Source organism: Danio rerio, chromosome 6 (genome assembly GCF_049306965.1).
Source record: "Danio rerio strain Tuebingen ecotype United States chromosome 6, GRCz12tu, whole genome shotgun sequence".
In the NCBI taxonomy this organism is placed as follows: Eukaryota; Metazoa; Chordata; class Actinopteri; order Cypriniformes; family Danionidae; genus Danio; species Danio rerio.
Window position 1 is genome coordinate 34525955 of NC_133181.1, and position 19121 is coordinate 34545075.

The 19121-nt window shown below is 34.6% G+C and overlaps 1 protein-coding gene across 1 annotated transcript; it reads right to left on the reverse strand.

The window, feature by feature from the left end:
• Window positions 1-1349: 1349 nt before the first annotated feature.
• Window positions 1350-16367, reverse strand: pgm1 (phosphoglucomutase 1). Its single transcript, NM_201025.1, is given in 11 exon segments — window positions 1350-1648; window positions 5815-5949; window positions 6619-6802; window positions 7546-7681; window positions 9257-9372; window positions 9492-9646; window positions 9957-10147; window positions 11243-11368; window positions 11446-11589; window positions 12667-12829; window positions 16034-16367. Coding segments are annotated over 11 exon segments (1686 nt in total). The 5' UTR covers window positions 16280-16367; the 3' UTR covers window positions 1350-1558.
• Between the last annotated feature and the right edge of the window lie 2754 nt (window positions 16368-19121).

Consider the following 19121-nt stretch of genomic DNA (forward strand, 5'->3'; position numbering starts at 1 on the left):
TGCCCGATTTGGTCTCAACCAGTGAATTCAGGAATATGTAAGCCAGGTAGTATGTTCAAATTCATATGCTGTGTCCCAATTTGCACACTATCCATCCTAAATAGTATTCAAAAATAGAATTAGTATGTCCCAAACCATAGTATGTTGAAAAGAGTATGTCAAAGATTCCCAGATGATTTACTACTTCCGGTAAAAATTTGAAGTGTAGAAGCGTCTGTAGTCTAACCGCTGATATTGATATAGACTAACCACAGTACATTGAATGTTGGATGTAAATTTGATTAGAACAACAAACTTGGGTAAAAAGTGTAAACAAACTACAATATCGGCAGACACACGAGACCAACCGTCAAGTAGAGAGGCTTCAGTAAAGTTCTTTAAAAGTGTGTTAATTTATATTTAGCCAATTGGAAGATATTTAAAACACATTTTACATGTTATATTTCATCTGCAACTACAATGTGAACTTATACAGTATTAAGATAAGGTTGGACATTAACTTCTGAATGCATAATTATTACCCAAAGACCTGAGGAGATTTCTCTTCATAAAGGACTTGTGAATGGCAGATTATCCTGCTGCTGCTTCTCCAAAAAGGTAGGTAATTACATATGACAGAAATGTGGATGATATGTCAAGATGATTGATGGGACGTAACGAAGGAACATAACGATCTGTAAACGAGGTAGTAGTATGTCCCATAGCTTGCATAGTATTCTGTTACACACTCAAAAGTATATACTTCTCCTTTACCAAAAATAACTATGTACTTTTGGTGTAGTATAACTATGTGAATTAGGACGCAGCAATAGTATTTGAAAGACAGTAGATGAGATGTAGCCAGATGACATACTACTTCCTGCGAGATTCTTTAGTGCAATACAAAAGATGTTGTACATCATCCTAATAGCCCATAGGGAGTATTTATGAATGGGAGTGAAGTGAATCAACTGACCCGGCTAGGTTATGTGATAACAATAAATATGTGATAGGCTAGGCTATATAAATATGGCTAGGCTATGTGATAACAATAAATGGCATCTGTAATCCATTCATAGTATATAGAATGTACTTTTCTACATTTAAATTAGTTTGTGATTTCGTATTCAGCTCATGTATATATACTAAGCCCCGCCCCTTGTTTGGTTACTTTGTTTCGAGTAAAAGATAAATAGTGCAAAAAGTAAAACCCCTCTACCTACTCAAGATTTCGTTTCGGTTGGAAATGCAACATCCTACTTACATAAAACTGCCGATTCATGAAGACATTTTCGTTCCAGACATTTTACTCCCTGTGACTAATGAATATGAATAAAAACAATTCTTAAAGACAAAATAACAACAAGCCATTGATTTTATAATCTCTATTTTATATTTTCTCCATTCATAATAGATATAGATCTTTGTTTGTACATGTGGAGCACCGTAAACGTGACACAATCTAGACACACTGAACACTTGATGACTGGGGTATGAAACTGAAGTGAAAATAAAGTAAGGCATTACTCGATACAGTGAGGGCTAGTTTGGGCTGGATCAAGTGAATTTGGGAGAATAATTATGTGATCACAGTTGGAGCGGCGCGGCCTGTTTTTTCCTGGAGCTGAGAGATCTTTAATGCAATGTCCACCAGAGGAGCCAACATGACCTGTTCACAATAGACAAGAGAGATGATGTTAATAACGTTAAAGCGGTTGGAAATGTTGGAAGTGCACTATTAGGGAACCGCAAAATGAGAGAAATACAATGGGGACTTTGATTTGGACTAAATGAAACCGGATGGTGTGAATGTAGTGCTTTCTTGTTTGTATTAAAAAAGGACCTCCCTTCTACAGTAACTCAAGCCTCAAAACTAGAGATGAAAAGGACAGCTGGAGTTAAAAAGTCATCTCAGTTTAAATGGGAGCATGGCTGAGGTTGATTCTTTAAGACAGATCAATACTTCTTTGATCAGATACAATTGAGTGAATCCTATCTTCAGCCATATGTGCTAGAATGAGCGTGTCATACTCATTTACTGAAGATACAATAGACTAAAACAAGATACACAAGTCCCACCTTTTCCCCCCTCCTCCTCCTCAAAAAAAAAAAAAAAAAAAGAATAAATAAACAAAAATATAAAACAATAATATTAAATGAAGAAATTAATAATCAATACATAAAATTTATATTAATATTAAATACAAAAAATACATAAATATAGATGGCAAACAAACTAAACATATTATTTAAAATCGGGAAACCCAATTATGTTTTATATCAGTAATGCTGACTTGTAAGTCATTATAGGTGAGATTTGTTTGGCATGTGTTGAGTTGTGGAGCCTACATATTCCTCTGAAAATTATTTATTTTTATATTTACTTCAATTTTTTTCTCTTGTGCTTTCTGGATCATATAATATTGTGTCCAACTGTTTGTGTACTGTAAAATGGCATTTGTACCCTTTTTCTTTTCCTTTTTTGTTTGTTTGTTCTGGTTATGTTATTGTTTATTATGCTAAAACAATAAAATATTTTTAAATAAATAAATAAACAACTAAATAAATAAATAAAAGAGATTAATTAAGATGAGTTTGTCAAAGTTAAGTTACTGACATTACTTTAAGTCCATATATAGTTCAATGCAAAATTATTAGCCCTGTGAAATTGATTCTTTTTCAAATATTTTTCAAATGATGATTAACAGAGCAAAGAAAATTTAATTTAATTTTTCTATAATATTTTTCTTCTAAAGAGCATTTCTTAATTCTTTGAGTTTAGCTGGAATAAAAGCATATTTAAAACTTTAGGACAATATTATTAACCCCTTTTTAATTATTATTTTGGCTAGAAAACAATTTACTGTTTTCCAGAGACGTGCCTAATTAACCTAACTTGCCTATTTCGCCTAATTATTTAAATTGCACTTTAACCGGGTATATGCAGGAATCCTAAAGATAATTTTAATACCTTTTTAAGTCTTTTTAAAGACCTTTTCTGAATATTTTAAGACCTCATCACCACTTCAAGTTCTATAAGTATCAAACCTTTACCTTAATAAACAGTTGTTAATAAACAGTTGCAGTTAAATAAATCAATGGAGCACAACCATGCAACAGAACTCACATAAGCTCTGAAGAAACAAAACTTATTATAGGAGTACGCAAAGTAACATTTTTCCATTATGCCATCTGTTATGCTACATGTGGAGAGCATCACATCAACTTCCCGCATTTGCCGCAAATTACGTGACATCACCCAGATGGAGGAGCTTGACCGGATGCACCCCGGCCCGAACCAATTGTGAGGATCGAGCATGCCAGTGTAAAAATTAGGAGTCAAATATTTTGGGCAACGCTTAAACTAAATTTAAGATTCCTGAAAAAGCAATTAATATCTTTTAAGGGCCTTAATTTTCTCCGAATTGATTTATCAACTTTTAATGCTTTTTAATACCCTGCGAACACCCTCTTTAAGCTGATCACTATATCACAAAACAACTAGAAGAATATTATTTACTGTCAAAATGGCAAAAACAAAAGAAACTATTCATTAAAACTAATGTTTAAAAATGTGATGGAATAAAAAAAAATATTCTTGCTGTTAAACAGCACTTGAGAAAGATTTTTAAACAATTAGAATTTCAGAACAGGGCTAATATTTATTGTAGATTAGGGATGCTCATTTCAGTTAATTTTGCTAACCGACAACCGCCGCTCATTAATCGGTTATTAACGGTTAACTGGTCAGATTACTATTAATTTTATATTAAACAAATTGACGTGACTATTTTGTGTCCAACAAATTAAATAATGCATTTTAAAATACTGATTTATTTTTATATGCTAGCATAATAATAATAGAACAATACAACAGAGCATTTTCACGCACCTGCAGTGTTTAGCACAGAAGAACAGAATAAACTAAATAAAATAAATAGGACTGCCCTTAATTATTTTCACTTAAATAATTAATTTATATTACAAAACGAAAATACTGACTGATTCTTTTTAATAACCGGCATAGGCTGTTTTTTTTCCAATCATATGTTTTTTTTCTTCCGTCAAATAAAAATAGCTGACTTCCTCAAATTGCCCGCTCCATGGAAAATATGCATTTATTTAATGCCCCGCTGTTATTATTATAATCACAAAACCTTTTACATTTTTAATAGAAATCATTATTTTAAAGAATATGTCCTGATGTATGGTTTCCTTTCTCTCCCTCGCGGTTCAAGTGCGCGCGCTGCGTGATGAAAAGACAACAACAACGCGCACATATGTTGACTTTTTGTAAACAGTTTTGTTGTTTAAATATGATATTGCATTAATGTGCATACATGCTTTATATGCTGTAAAATAAAAGGTAAAGCCTATTTGTTGTATTTATGATGCAGATTCAGGTCAACATCAGCGCTTTTTTTGGCATCATCACCTCTGTTTCAAGCAATATTCTTCTTCCATTTTGCTTCTTTGGCAAATGTGTCTGTAGGCACGGGTTATACGTTATCGTCCCGCAAAGTTAAGTATGTCTTGCAGTTAAACAAGTGGCCGACCACAGCTAAAGTGCTTTTTTTCATTCCAAAAACGCGAGGAGCACCTCACTGCCTTTATGTTGACAAGGAAAAAAGAAGAGAAGGAGCGCGGTTCTCTTATGAAACGACTGAATCAGCTGGGTATCGATTGTGCAAAAGTGTTGCTGTCTGTGTTGTTACAATTGTAATATTTAATAATATTGTGATATTCAGCATTTGTACATTCATCCAGCTCTGGATAACTTAAAACAGCGATTAGACCTTCAGAGCGGCATTAATGCGTCCTGAAGTAAAGCGAAACGGCTATAAACTCCAACAAGATAGAGTGATTATAAACAGAGTCATGCTTTATCTATAAATAAAGTATAACTATAGAAACTGTGTTCATCTTAACTGAAAGCTTCTGCGTGTTTGCTGGGCTCATGCATCGCGCACCTGTCAGTCAGTCAGTCAGTCAGCACGTAACCCCAAAGGATTAAACAATAGCGCACAGCACTATACGGTAAAGTTTGCGCTGTTATAATCCACTTACCTTTTAATACGTTTTGGTGCGATTATAATCCGCTATTAAAAACAACAACAACGATAACTGAATGTTTTGAATGTGTAATGTAGCCGTGGCGGTATCCATTTTGTTCCCCGCCATGGAAGAATGAATGTAGCGGAAACCAAGCTCTTTAAAAGTTCTCTGTAGTTGTCTTGACAACACAAACTGCTGCTCTGGGATGAGCCGCGTGAAAAAGATGCCCCTCTTAACACAAAGGCGCATTCAATCGGCCCCTTATGCAGTCAAACTAAAAAAATATATAAAATAATAATTTTAATCGTTTAACTGATAGCATTAATCGGTCACAAACTCACCCTTTCGGTTAACGGTTAATCGATTATTTTGAGCATCCCTATTGTAGATAAAAAGGAGTTACAAATATTGACAATGAAATATTGCTTAATGAATTGCTAATAATCTTATCAAGAGTACAAACTACACTAATACACAATCTAAATATTTCTCTTCACATTTGTTTGGATGTCTTAATGATCTACAATCAGGCAGTTACAATTTAGAGGATGGCTAATAGATTAAAAAGAAATGTAAATATTGACAAAATAAAATTATTTAAACATACCAAAATTATTTAAAACAAAAAACATAAATAAGAGAATTAAATAATTAATCATAATAGAAAAAAAGCAATAAACAGGTATGTAAATAAATGCAATACAAGTATTAAATAAAAACTGCAAAAGTAATATGCAGCAGAAGAGCAAATATGGGGGGAAAAAAGGAAAATCATTTCACCTGTGGGTCCTGGTAGATTTTCTGGGGGTCTTTCTCATAGCTGTCAATGTAAAGTCTGATAGTTGCCCCGGCACTGCCTGTCCCGCTGAGACGGAAGATGATCCGCGAGCCATCAGAAAAGATTATCCTCAAACCCTTAAAAAACATGAAGAAGGAACATAGAGATGATGGCCAACATACTGTAAAGCAAGTAAAAACAACATGAAATTGAGAAAGGGGTTTAGACGAAACAATCCCAAGAAGATTATCTTTTGAACTGTATATTCAGGAATATACATCATACTCAATGAACGTCATGATGAGGCGTTTCTTTAAATAAGCTTAATTAAATAATATAATAATATAATTATTTAATTTATTAAGAGAACTCAAACAATATTAGTACAAATCTCAATATTTGAATGATGTACAATCAGGCAGTCATTCAAGCAATAAACGTCATTTTTTAAATAATCATCTATAACTAATTAAAAATGAGAAGAAATAAAGATTTTTAAATAATTTAAAACAAGCAATTTTCAGCATTGATTATATTAAGAATATATTGATTATAATAAGAAATCAAAAATGCTAACAAAGCAACATATATTTTTTATTAATAATCATTTGTATTCATATTTATTATTATTTTTGATCATTATTTAACAAATCATTTGTTATATTATTAAATCATGGTTGAATGTTTAAAAACCTAATTCTAGTTCTAGTAACATCTGACCATATGACTTCTTCATCATTTATGAATGCAGATCATTTCAGCACTTGCTATGTTTCTCAGAGTCTCATCACATTCACCGTACTTACCTGTCCTTTAGAAACACTGCCGTCCACAGGGTCTGTGTACTCAAAGTTATCAGCCTTCTCCACTTGATACGTTTTATCCCCCGAGGTGAACGTCTGCCCTACAAAGGCTTTATCGAACATTGTGGTCTGTAAGTGATCAATCATCTTATTTGCAGCATCAGAGTCCACTTCTTCATAGTCGTACCTAGAGAAGGATGTAGGAAATAATATAATATACAGCATGTCTGGTGTTTTCCACAAATCTACCAACAGAGGGCAGTAGAGGTAAACAGATCAGTATTACCCGTTTATACTGTACAAGTTTTTCCTTTACTTTTTACATCACATACAAACAGAAAGCAAATGTAGGGCGATGTTCTAAACTACCGGTCAAAAGTTTAGGGTCAGTAGGATTTTTAATTGTTTTAAAATAAGCTTATCCTGATCACCAAGGCTGCATTTATTTCATCAAATATATAGTACAAGTTGTAAAATTGTGAAATTTAATTGCACTATAAAATAACTGCTCAAATATAGTTTATAATTTGATTTAATCATTTTTTCCAGTGATTTTAAAGATTAATTTTCAGCTTCATTACTCCAGTCTTCAGTCACATGATCCTTCAGAAATCACTCTAATATGAATTTTTATTATTAATATTTTTATTATTAATTACTTTTGTAAAATAAAAGCAATAATGAGTGGAGTAATAATTTAACTCAAAAACTACATACAATAATAAAGCAGTTATTTAAAATTGTAATAAATATTTAACAATATAATTTTTTTTCATTTAAAAATGTCGCCTTAATGAACAGAATAACTTTCTTTAAAAAAAAAACATGAAAAGAAAAAAACAGACCCCAAGCTTTTGATCAGTAGTGTACATCTCAAAGCATACAAAAACAACAAAATACAAGTCATCATAGTCATGTTATTGCAGTAACCTTGTGAAAAAGTTGCGTCCAAACTTCTGCCAGTGGTCTTTCATAATATCCTCTACACTCTGTTTGCGGGTAGCCAGTATTGAGAGCCACGCAAGAACTGCCCACAGACCGTCTTTCTCCCGGATGTGATCAGAACCTACCAAAAAAAAAAAAAAAAAAAAAGGATGTTAAAGAATTTCATCATGAGAACTCAAGCTTTATTTATTATTATTATTATTTTTTTAAACGAAAAACAAAAACTTGGGGCGTACTCAAACTATGCTATTCGAACCGTGCCCAGGCCCGTTTTCCGGATCGAAATGTGAGTGCTCTATATTGGGCTCAGGCACGGTTCACTTGGCTGGCCCTGGCTCGGTTGGAAGATGTGTGCCAGAGTGCTATTTACTTGGGCTTTGGCGCGGTACGCTTATAATGTATGTGCAAAACGCGCCTGAGCCCGAAACTCAAGACGAGACATGACTTTAAGGGGATCGTTTCATATGGATTTATTAATCATTCTTACTGTTCAATGAACACAAACTGTCGTAGATTATTAAAGACCAAACCCCTCACAGCACGACAGCTGCACCTTCAGCAAACCTCCTAATACTTGCAGCAAGATGTGGCTGATCTGTTTGGCGAAATATTTGACTGTGTGTCACTGCATATCAAACAACTATACCGATATAACTAAAGAAATCTCCAGTGTGCTGAGGGAGAGCGCTTACTGAACAGCACATCATCGATGATGTAAGCATGCCCAGGCCAGAATGTAATGTGAGTGCGAGCCGTCAGGGGAGATGGGAGGGGGGACAAGTGTGCCTCAGCCCAGTTCAAAGCAACCTTTGAATTTTTTTCTTTTTTAAATAATTCCGAAATGATGTTTAACAGAGCAAGGAAATTTTCACCGTATGTCTGACAATATTTTTTTCTTTTAGAGAAAGTCTTTTTTGTTTTATTTCATCTAGAACAAAAGCAGTTTTACATTTTTACGCCATTTTAAAGCCGTTATTATTAGCCCCTTTAAGCTATATATTTTTTCGACTACAGAACAAACCATCAATATACAATAACTTGCCTAATGACCCTAACCTGCCTAGTTAACCTAATTAACCTAGTTAAGCCTTTAAATGACACTTTAAGCTGTATAGAAGTGTCTTGAGGAATATCAAGTCATATATTATTTACTGTCATCATGGCAAAGATAAATCAAATCAGTTATTAGAGATAAGTTATTAAAACTATTATGTTTAGAAATGTGTTGAAAAAAATCTGCTCTCCATTAAACAGAAATTGGGAAAAAAAATAAACAGGGGGGCCAATAATTCTGACTTCAACTGTATGGTTAAATATAATTTAAAACAACAAATATATTTAATCTATATTTAAGAAACAAATAAATAATTTAAATAAATACAATTATAAATTGTAATAAGTAAACAAAAGTAAATGAATTAGATTATAAAATATTTCATAGTACAAAATATTAAAATACAGAGATCAATCATTCATCAAGTCACATTGACAAAGGAACATCAAGCTGAAATATACAGTATCGCTAATAAGAACACTCTACTCATGAATACTAAACCAATGATTTTTTTTTAGATATATTTAATCATCACGTATTTTAATTTACTGTCATTCAGCCCAAATCCAATCTAGCAACTTTAAAGCAAAATAAAAATGTCCTTTTTAACAGAATATCACCAACAGTTTCAAAGCTACTCACCAGTACCAAAACTTTCTTCACCGCACAGCGATAACTTGCCAGCATCCATCAAGTTTCCAAAGAATTTCCAGCCTGTGGGGGTTTCATAAAGCGGCATCTTCAGAGCTTTGGCCACACTATATGGAGAAAGAGAGGGAATAAATACATTGCTCAAAAGTTTATTGTGAGAATTACATGACTAATAGTCAAATATAGAGCCAAATCACAAATTGTAAGTATGCTTAGATGCTCATACTTGTCCAAAGCCCCGCTGGTGGGCATACTGCGAGCCAGACCCTTTACGCCAGTCTTCTGGAAGTACGGGATGGATGTAATGTTGGCACCAATGACTGCCACAGAGTCAGAAGGGTTTACAAAGAACCCATGCTTACCCAAAACCATGTTACGATCCTGCAAACAGAACAAAAACAGGGAAAATTGATGAAGCTTTGCCTGAGAATTACTAATAATTGCATAAATTACTGTTCCAATATTTAAAGTTAGTAACTTTTCTATTATATTAAGCAATATAATAACAAGTGTTTTATAACAATAATATTTAAAAGTTTACCTTACAATCAAATCATAATATTAAAAAAATACATTTTTTAAAGGATTACTGTAGTTTAATTAAATAATGGCAGCCTTGGTCTTAAAAAAACACATCATCCCCAAACTTCGTAATGCTACTGTATGTTGCACTTCATACTCCTATACTTACACCATCGCCATCAAATGCTGCTCCAAAGTCATATTCCCCTCCCTTCATGGTGTTGACCAGGTCAGCAGCATATGTTAAATTGGGGTCAGGATGGTGTCCCCCAAAATCCTCAGAGGGGACACAGTTCACGGCAGAGTTAGCAGGAGAACCAAGCTCTTCACACACAATCTTCTTCACATATGGACCCACCACTAGTATAAAGAACACAAAAAACTATGTTTTCAGTTTCAGGCAATAACTCAGTGACTTAAAACAGAATATAATTGAGCTATTCATGGATCCTCATGAAATGTTGTCACTTGCAATGTTGTTGCCAATTCAAACATTCAAGGTATTTTAAAACCTTCATGCACAACAAGACACACACTGTGAGAGATGGGTTTCTGTTTGCACATACCCAAAATGCTCACCCACAAAATAAAGATTATTGCTGGTAACCCTTATATGCTTCTTAATTTCACTTGTTTGATTTGTTTAAATGTTAGGCTTGAAATTGGAATCATTTTCTAAAGTATCTGTAAATATCATTAATATTTTGTAATACTGGTAATTTTATTTATAACATTTTAAATGATTTCTTACAATCAAAACATTAAAACAACATTTTTGTGGTTTTATTCAGTCTTACAGAAGATGTATTATGGCTTACCAAGGGGTCACACTGCTAGTTTAGTTCTTTTGGTTTGAGAGAAAAAAAATATATATATATATATTACATTTGGTTCTGGTTTACTATGCTTTCACACAGTCAGTGACCCATATTTTGCAAAATATACAAAGATGTATATTTTGCGACAGAACTTAGCAAATATCCAAAATCTATTCTGCGCTTGGCTTACTTATTGCATGTGTACAATGGTATATGCATTAGTTTAGAACTAGTAAGGAACTTATAAAATATGTAAAAGAATCAAAACAGTAGGAATGTTTCCACCACAGTCAAACAAAGTCCTGCTGGCATAATTGTGCATTCTATTTCTTTATGGTCATATCTTGTGACACCATTTCATATATTTGAATCATTTAGATGACTTTCATTTGTTTTACAATCATACTGCAGTCAACCTGCATAAGAAATCATTTGTAAGTGGACTAGGGCCTATTTTTCCAGCCAGCATTTGGCTTGGTGTGTAAGGTTTGGGTTGTAGCATTCACGCTTATTCAAATGAACTGTGTCTAAAAGAGCAATCGCACCACAGTTTGTTTTATTCAAAGCAAACCTGCCCAGTGTGAACATTTCTGAAACACTGAACTTTATTTTTGTCTGGCAGGAATTGAGCTCTTACCTCCATGCATTGCATCAAGTCGCACATTGATATGATTGGGTCCTGAGAGCAATTCCTTCAGAGCAGCAAAATCAAAGATATCTCTGAGCATTTCTGCATAGGATTCCACAGAGTCCACGATTTCAACTGAAAAAAGATACTCGATCATCAGCAACAGTTAGACTAAAAAATAGAAGTAAATGGTTAGACAGAAAAAAAAATACCAGTAAAGGGCTTGAAGGTGTCCACCTCAAAGGTTTGTTTCCCAATTGTGGAGAGGTCCACCTTGAGCTCAGGGCAGATGTGATATTCCTGGAGGCTCTTGCTGATCTGAAAGATTTTGTCTGTGATACCCTCTGGTGCAGGACCTGGGAAAGACAATACAGATTTATTGAATCCGAGTGCACGTGTTTAAAGAAAGTTTACAACATTTTTTTTACTTCTAATTTACTCATCTTCAGGCCATCCAGATTGGCAAACATCTACAGGCCAATCATTCTGCCTCAAAATGCCACAATTGATCAACAATAGTGATGAGTATTAGCTATGTATTGTCTGTTTTTGAATGTCAAAGTCAGTAGCCATAGACTTGTATTTAATTCACCAGAAGTGCAGTTTATGCTAAGAGTTGTCTTTAAAGTTCATGTGAAATCAAAATGATCAATGTTTATCTTGCTAGCGCACGTTGTTATTCTTCAGGTAAACAATTATTCATGCAAATTAATCCACTGAAAAAAAGTTTGTGTACGTAATTTATTCATTCATTTTCTTTTCAGCTTAGTCCCTTTATTAATCTAGGGTCGCCACAGCGGAATGAACCGCCAACTTATCCAGCATATATTTTACGCAGCGGATGCCCTTCCAGCTGCAACCCATCTCTGGGAAACATCCACACCCTCATTTACACTCATACACTACGGACAATTAAGCCTACCTAATTCACCTGTACCGCATGTCTTTGGACTGTGGGGGAAACCGGAGCACCAGGAGGAAACCCACGCGAACGCAGGGAGAACATGCAAACTCCAGACAGAAACGGCAACTGACCCAGCCGAGGCTTAAACCAATGACCCTCTTGCTGTGAGAAGGTCACAATATTTCAGTTGGAAGTACATCAGTGGTCTCAAACTCAATTCCAACCCTGTTTGATAAACTGTGCAGAGCTGCGGCCACCCAGGAATCGAATTTGAGAGATACGATGAACATCACACTGAAATAAGTGTCAGCACCTTCAGCTTCATACAGACTTTAACTTTCTTCTAAATTCACTCACTCACTATTCTTCAGCGGTGTCCCCGATTCTTCAGGGGTTGCCAAGGTGGAATTAACAACTCATACTAAATTCCAAAAATGTATAAATAAATAAATATCATGGATGGCCTGAAGCTTTTTCCCTTTACCATTGCATCGATAATATTCTAATTAGTCAAGCATGCATTACTAACCTCCACTGGATATGTTGAACTTGATGCCAAAGTCTCCATTTGGGCCACCAGGATTGTGACTGGCTGTCAGGATGATCCCACCGATGGCTTTGATTTTACGGATCACACAGGAAACTGCAGGTGTTGACATAATCCCATCCTGACCAATGACTAGCCTGCCAATCTAAAAGATTATGGGCAATAAATAAAGGGTCAACTCATGCTGAAGATGTTCAGAAAGACACCTAATGAACCCCAGAAGCAGTCTGACATTCGCATCCTTCACATCACATTTTGGATGCAGATGTAAGGATGATTATACAACACTAGTGGTGCTCAGAAATTAACAATACATGGCGATTGCATTACTATTAGTTTTCACCACATTTACCCAGTTGATTAAATACAATAATTAATTGCAATAACAAGCTCAAAGGAAAACAAATAGTGAGATAAGGATCTAGAGCTACTCAACCACTATACTCCTAGGAAGGCTTTTAAGCCGAAATTTGTTGGCAAAATCTTTAATACATTTCTTCTCTTTTGGTACAAGTAGCGCTGGAATTGCCTTTTTGCACAATAAGAATCTCAAACAAATGTTTAAGTACTAACAAGTACAAGTTTTCTAATATGTTATTTTTTAAATAAACAAATAAGACATTACTTAATTAAATACCTGTCCATTTGCATACATTTCTAGCAAAAAAAATATATATAATGCACATTGGATGAAGTCAGGTTTAGGCATGGGACGATAACTGTTTCAAGATATACCACCGTTTGGAAAAGTCAAGGTTTTAAAACCACCCAAAATTTCTTTTAAACCGTTCCTGAGGAATAGGTAATATGATTTATTTTATTTTTTTACAGTTTTTTTTAGGACAACACTACCTCCAGCAGAAAAGATATCAAAAGATGCCGTTTTAAATGACAAAGGAATCAGTGTTTTTGAAACTAATGAAGGCAGCAGAAGTCAATGATTCATTTGAATTATATAGCCTGACATGTTTACCGCTCCAAAATATTTGAAATGTTTCTTAAAATAAGATATGTGGTGTTTAAAAAGAAAAAAGTTTTTGTTTTTTACCCGGACATTTAAAAAGAACATATTTTATAGCAGTAACTATAAACTTTATTTAAATTTTATCCATGGTTATCATAATGTCAGAATCTTATACCGGCCCATGCTTAGTCAGGTTCAGAATTCTTGCTAACTTTTCTTTACAAATTAGAGTCAAAGGCTTTTACAAAGGCAAATTTGGGTATCTCAGCATATCCCACCATAATTAATACTATACTATGATTTTTAATTTGTAGAATGAAGACTATAAAGTGAGCCAAGTATTATAAACAAATCCATCTGGGAAAACTTTCAGAATATAGACATGAATAAAACTAAGGTTTAGTGCGTGTAAGTGCTGTTTAAACGACTTTTTTGATGACTGATTTTGTTGAAAGGACTGGTTCTTTTTTTCTCAAAAATTGGACATTTTTACAGTTATTCACATAATTTTCTATTTAACGATGAGGTTTAAATACTGCATTTAGTGACATTTTAGCACTTTTTTTTTTAGCTGGATTAGCTTGTGGAAAGGTCATCATAATCACACTTTTTGATGTACTTAAAATATTTCTTAAACATTTACAATAAAGAAATTTAAAGAAAATTTATTTTTATAATACAAATGTATTACATCATTAGGAAAAAAATTAATTTGTTAAAGTTTTAAATTAAAACTGTAGCCTGTTGGGCAAATAACAAACTGAGCAGCACATTCAACTTTCCTCAGTCAGAATTTGGTCATTTCAATATTGATAAAACAACAACATAATAATAATAATAATGTTAAGCTTTAAAAAATTCATTGTCTGTCTTGTAAGAAGTACATTAAAAAATCATGTATAACAACAAGGTCCAAGATTTAGAATATAAGTTCCTTGTAAAAAGTTCTCTATTTAACACCAATACAGTAGGTCAGAAGTGACATATGACTTCACTTATGTCAGATTCCGCTTGGTCTTCAAGCCTTTGATGGGTTATCTTCACTATTTATAATGGCTTAGGGGTCAAAATAGGAAAAATGAGCTCATGCATGGAAGAAATTCTAGATCTTTGTCAGTAGGGGGTGGGTCTTTCGAGCCACCCAAACGACCCCTGGCTACAGGCATGATATAATGACACAAAGTGCTACAAAAGAAACGAAAGTGATTTTAGATGTTTACTTTTCTATTTTATTAAAAAGACAAGTGACAAGGAAACATTTTTACATAGTAAAACACTGTGCCCTGCCGTTAAAGCAATGTTTATTTAGGGACGTGACTGCAGGCACGCCTCCTTCACATCATGGTCGCTGCCCTAGCAAAACTGCTAAAGAAAAACTCACGCCTACACAAAGCACCCTTGAAATTTTCTAAAAAAAAAAGAGAGATCTGCAACAAAACGAGGGGGATATTGTGACGCCACGACGCAGCGGCCCTGCTTTTGGCAGTGCATGAAATGTCAAAGGTGCTTCGGCTTGACAGAGCACGGAGTTCGTTTTGTATTAAGTCAGAATCATTTCATTGAATCGGTTCTTTTGAACAGCCTGTTTCGTAGAACCGGATTATTTTACGTCATGCCGCATGCGTTCGTCATACGTCGTCCTTGGTAAAAAGACAAATGATTATTATTGGTTGCGCGATATCTATTGTAAAATCAACAATGTGTAGAAAGTATTGGACTTTGAGAAGGCGATTATTTTTATAATTTCACCGTTGTGCATAATAACTTACTGATGATGGAGGAGGATTTTTTTGTAGTTATTTATTTTCTGTTTGTTTTTTCTCTTATTTTTGTGAAGTGCTTTGTGCATTTTGAATTGTAATGTTTAATCACCAATAAAAAAATATTGTTTACTAAATTTCATTAACAAGTCCTCACCCACTTTATATAAGCTTTATTCAGAATTAATTACGAATTGATGTATTAATAAAATCACTGATCTGACAATAATAACAAGTTGCTAATGAACAGCTCTCTAATGAATGGTTCATAAAGGGTTAGTGAATCATATAAAAGATTCGACTCATATAAAAGAGTCGTTCCGAACAGAACATCGCAGTGTTGAAAATAATTCCCCTGGGACAATTATTATGTAATTCCTACATGTGCATGCAATGTTATTTAAAGGCACCATGATAAATTATAAGGAAGAAATGACAACAAGTATTCTGTTTATTCATGCACGTCTGGAGCAAAGCTATTGTTTGCTAATGTTGTAAGTGCCTCTTTTGCAATGAACTTGAATTTGTCATGAAGTCAGAGCCTCCCCTACCCATTCAAGGAAATAGCATTTGCAAGACGTTTGTTTTAAGTTTAAGCTACTCGTTAAATTGGGCCCATACTAACCCCATTAGCAGCAGCAATCTGGATGATGAGCTGAATCGCGTCTTTCATGAAAAAGCGTCCATCTCCTCCCACCACCAGCGCGCCCTCCTGCCTCTGCGCAGGGTCAACCGTGGAAATGATACTCTGGATGAAGTTCTCCGCGTAATGCTGGTTCTGCTGGAAGACCGTTACCCGCTTTCTTAAGCCGCTGGTTCCGGGTTTTTGGTCGGTGTACGGTTTGGTCTTGATAACCGTGATTTTCACCATGGTGCAGCAGCGGTCAGGTGTATGTGTCACTATCCGGGAGCCCAGCGGATTGTGTGTGTGTTCACTGGTCTACACGTAGACTCGATATACTCACACATTGGCCTTTCAGAGCTTCAACGGACACGCCCACATTTAAAGGGACAGTAAAACCAAATGCAATATTTATAATTTAGTCTACAGAACAAAACAAGTTTTTAATGTATGATAATATGATATGATCCTCCACATAAAACACATGCCAGAGCAATTGGCAGTTTATTCTGCTGTGGTGACCTGTTATAAATCAGGGCAGGAGCCGAATACTGATAGAATATGATATGAACATAGTGCAAGGGACCCACATCTGATCTTGAATGAAAAAAGGGCTATATTTTGCGCTCTGCATGGTTTCTTGTGTTGTTATAAATGGGTCTTAAATATTTAGTTTCTATTAAGATTCAATTATTGTATATTTCTAGTCATTAAAGTAATTATATATTGAATGAAGGTGGTGGCGCAGTGGGGAGCGCTGTCGCATTACAGCAAGAAGGTCGCTGGTTCGAGTCCCGGCTGGGTCAGTTGGCATTTCTGTGTGGAGTTTGCATGTTTATTATGGAATCAGTTTAGTCTCAAAAGAAATTCATGCAAAGGACACGATGTACACATGCGTAGCCAAATTCACGTGCATAAAATCAAATTCACAATTCATACAAATTCATATGAATTCATATGAATTCATACAAAATCCTCTTTCACGTACGACTCCCCCTGGATACGTGTGTGAGTATTTTTGAGACTTTCCTGCCAGAGGCAGGGTAACTCGTACCTTTCAGCCAATCAGAGGAGAGCTGTAGTCAATGACACCAACTCTGCGCTTCATTTGCGCAGACTGTTTCTCTCCAGCATGGCGAACGGAGAAAGCAGCTGTCGCAGTCGCACTTTTTTCATTTATTTAATTATTTGACCATAGCCTCACTCTTTTTATTCATTATTTTGCAGCAGCTCGGCTCTTCTTATTTATTGTCTCGCAGTCTCACGAGCAGAATCTTTTTTTTTTTCATTTTTATTGTTAAGACATATAAAACTGTAGGGTTGTTGAACATTTGAAGTTATAAAGCAGCTGTTTTCTTTAAAAAGACTTAATAGTGTAATTAGAAACTGAATTGGAAATGACCTTATTTTAATATAGTCAGTCGTTTTACAGTCATTGGTCGTGAACTGAGGTGGGCCGGTCAAAGGCTTGAAACTCCAGGGCTGAAAAGGAGTCCCACTCCGGCCCGGATTATATCCAATGAATGTAAACAAGCTGCTGTTGTGCTTTAGTAATATAATATGTAGAATATACCCTATTATTCCGTAATAATTATATAAATAATCATTTTAAATGATGCTTTACCGGAATGATATTATATCATTCTGCAGGCTACATTCTGCTCGTGAGGCTGCGAGACAATAAATAAGCTGCTGCAAAAAATGGATAAAAAGAGTGAGGCTATGGTCAAATAATTAAATAAATGAAAAAAAGTGCGACTGCGACAGCTGCTTTCTCCGTTCGCCATGCTGGAGAGAAACAGTCTGCGCAAATGAAGCGCAGAGTTGGTGTCATTGACTACAGCTCTCATCCGATTGGCTGAAAAGTACGAGTTACCCTGCCTCTGGCAGGAAAGTCTCAAAAATACTCACACACGTATCCAGGGGGAGTCGTACGTGAAAGAGGATTTGCACATTCTCATTCAGGATAAACTCGCAAGTTTTAAACATTCAAAACTTTTTGTACACTCTTATACATTTGCAAATGGTGTTTTGCATTTGTGAAACGTATTTTATGAAAATGTATTTTTATTTTGAGCACGTGAAAATTTTTTGTGAATATAAATAAATATTTTACACACGTGAATTTGATTTTATGCACGTGAATTTGGCTACGCATGTGTACATCGTGTCTTTTGCATGAATTTCTTTTGAGACTAAACTGATTCCATAGTTTTTTCCCACAGTTCAAAGACATTGGCATAAGTGAACTGAATAAGCTAAATTGGCCGTAGTGTATGTGTGTAAATGCAAGTGTATGGGTGTTTCCCAGTGCTGGGTTGCAGCTGGAAGGGCATCTGATGTGTAATAATATATGCTAGATAAGTTGGTGGTTCAATTCACTGTGGCGACCCCAGATTAATAAAGGGAATAATAAAGCCAAAAAGAAAATTATTGAATAAATTCATTAAATGGATTGAATGTTGATTATTCATTTTAATCTAAATTTTATTTATTGTAATGTTTTTTTTAAGTTAAGAATAACCAAATTATTTGAACTCTTATATAATCTTTTTGTAATTAGTTTTTATGCAAACATCACATTATAAGCTGCGTCTATTTAATAATTTAACTCACAAAAATAAGCTGTTGGTATGATGTTAAAGTGACAATTTATGTATAAGTAAATAATACTGACTAATTACTCCACTTAAGTGGATCCAAAACAGTTTTATTTGTTGAACATTAAAAATATTTTGAAGAATGATGGAAATCGGTAAGGATTGACATTCATATTAGGAATAACAAATGCTACAAAAGTCAATAGTTTCCGGTTTACAACATTCTTCAAAATATCTTCTTTTGTGTTCAACAATATTCAATGTTCATTCATTAATTTTCCATTCAGCTCAGTCTCTTAATAAATCAAGATCCACCAACTTATCCAGCGTATGTTTTATGCAGCGGATGCCCTTCCAGCTGCAACCAATCACTGGGAAACACCCATACACTCTCATTTACACACACATACACTACGGACATTTTAGCTTACCCAATTCAACTACAGAGCATGTCTTTTGACTGTGGGGGAAACCAGAGCTCCCGGAGGAAA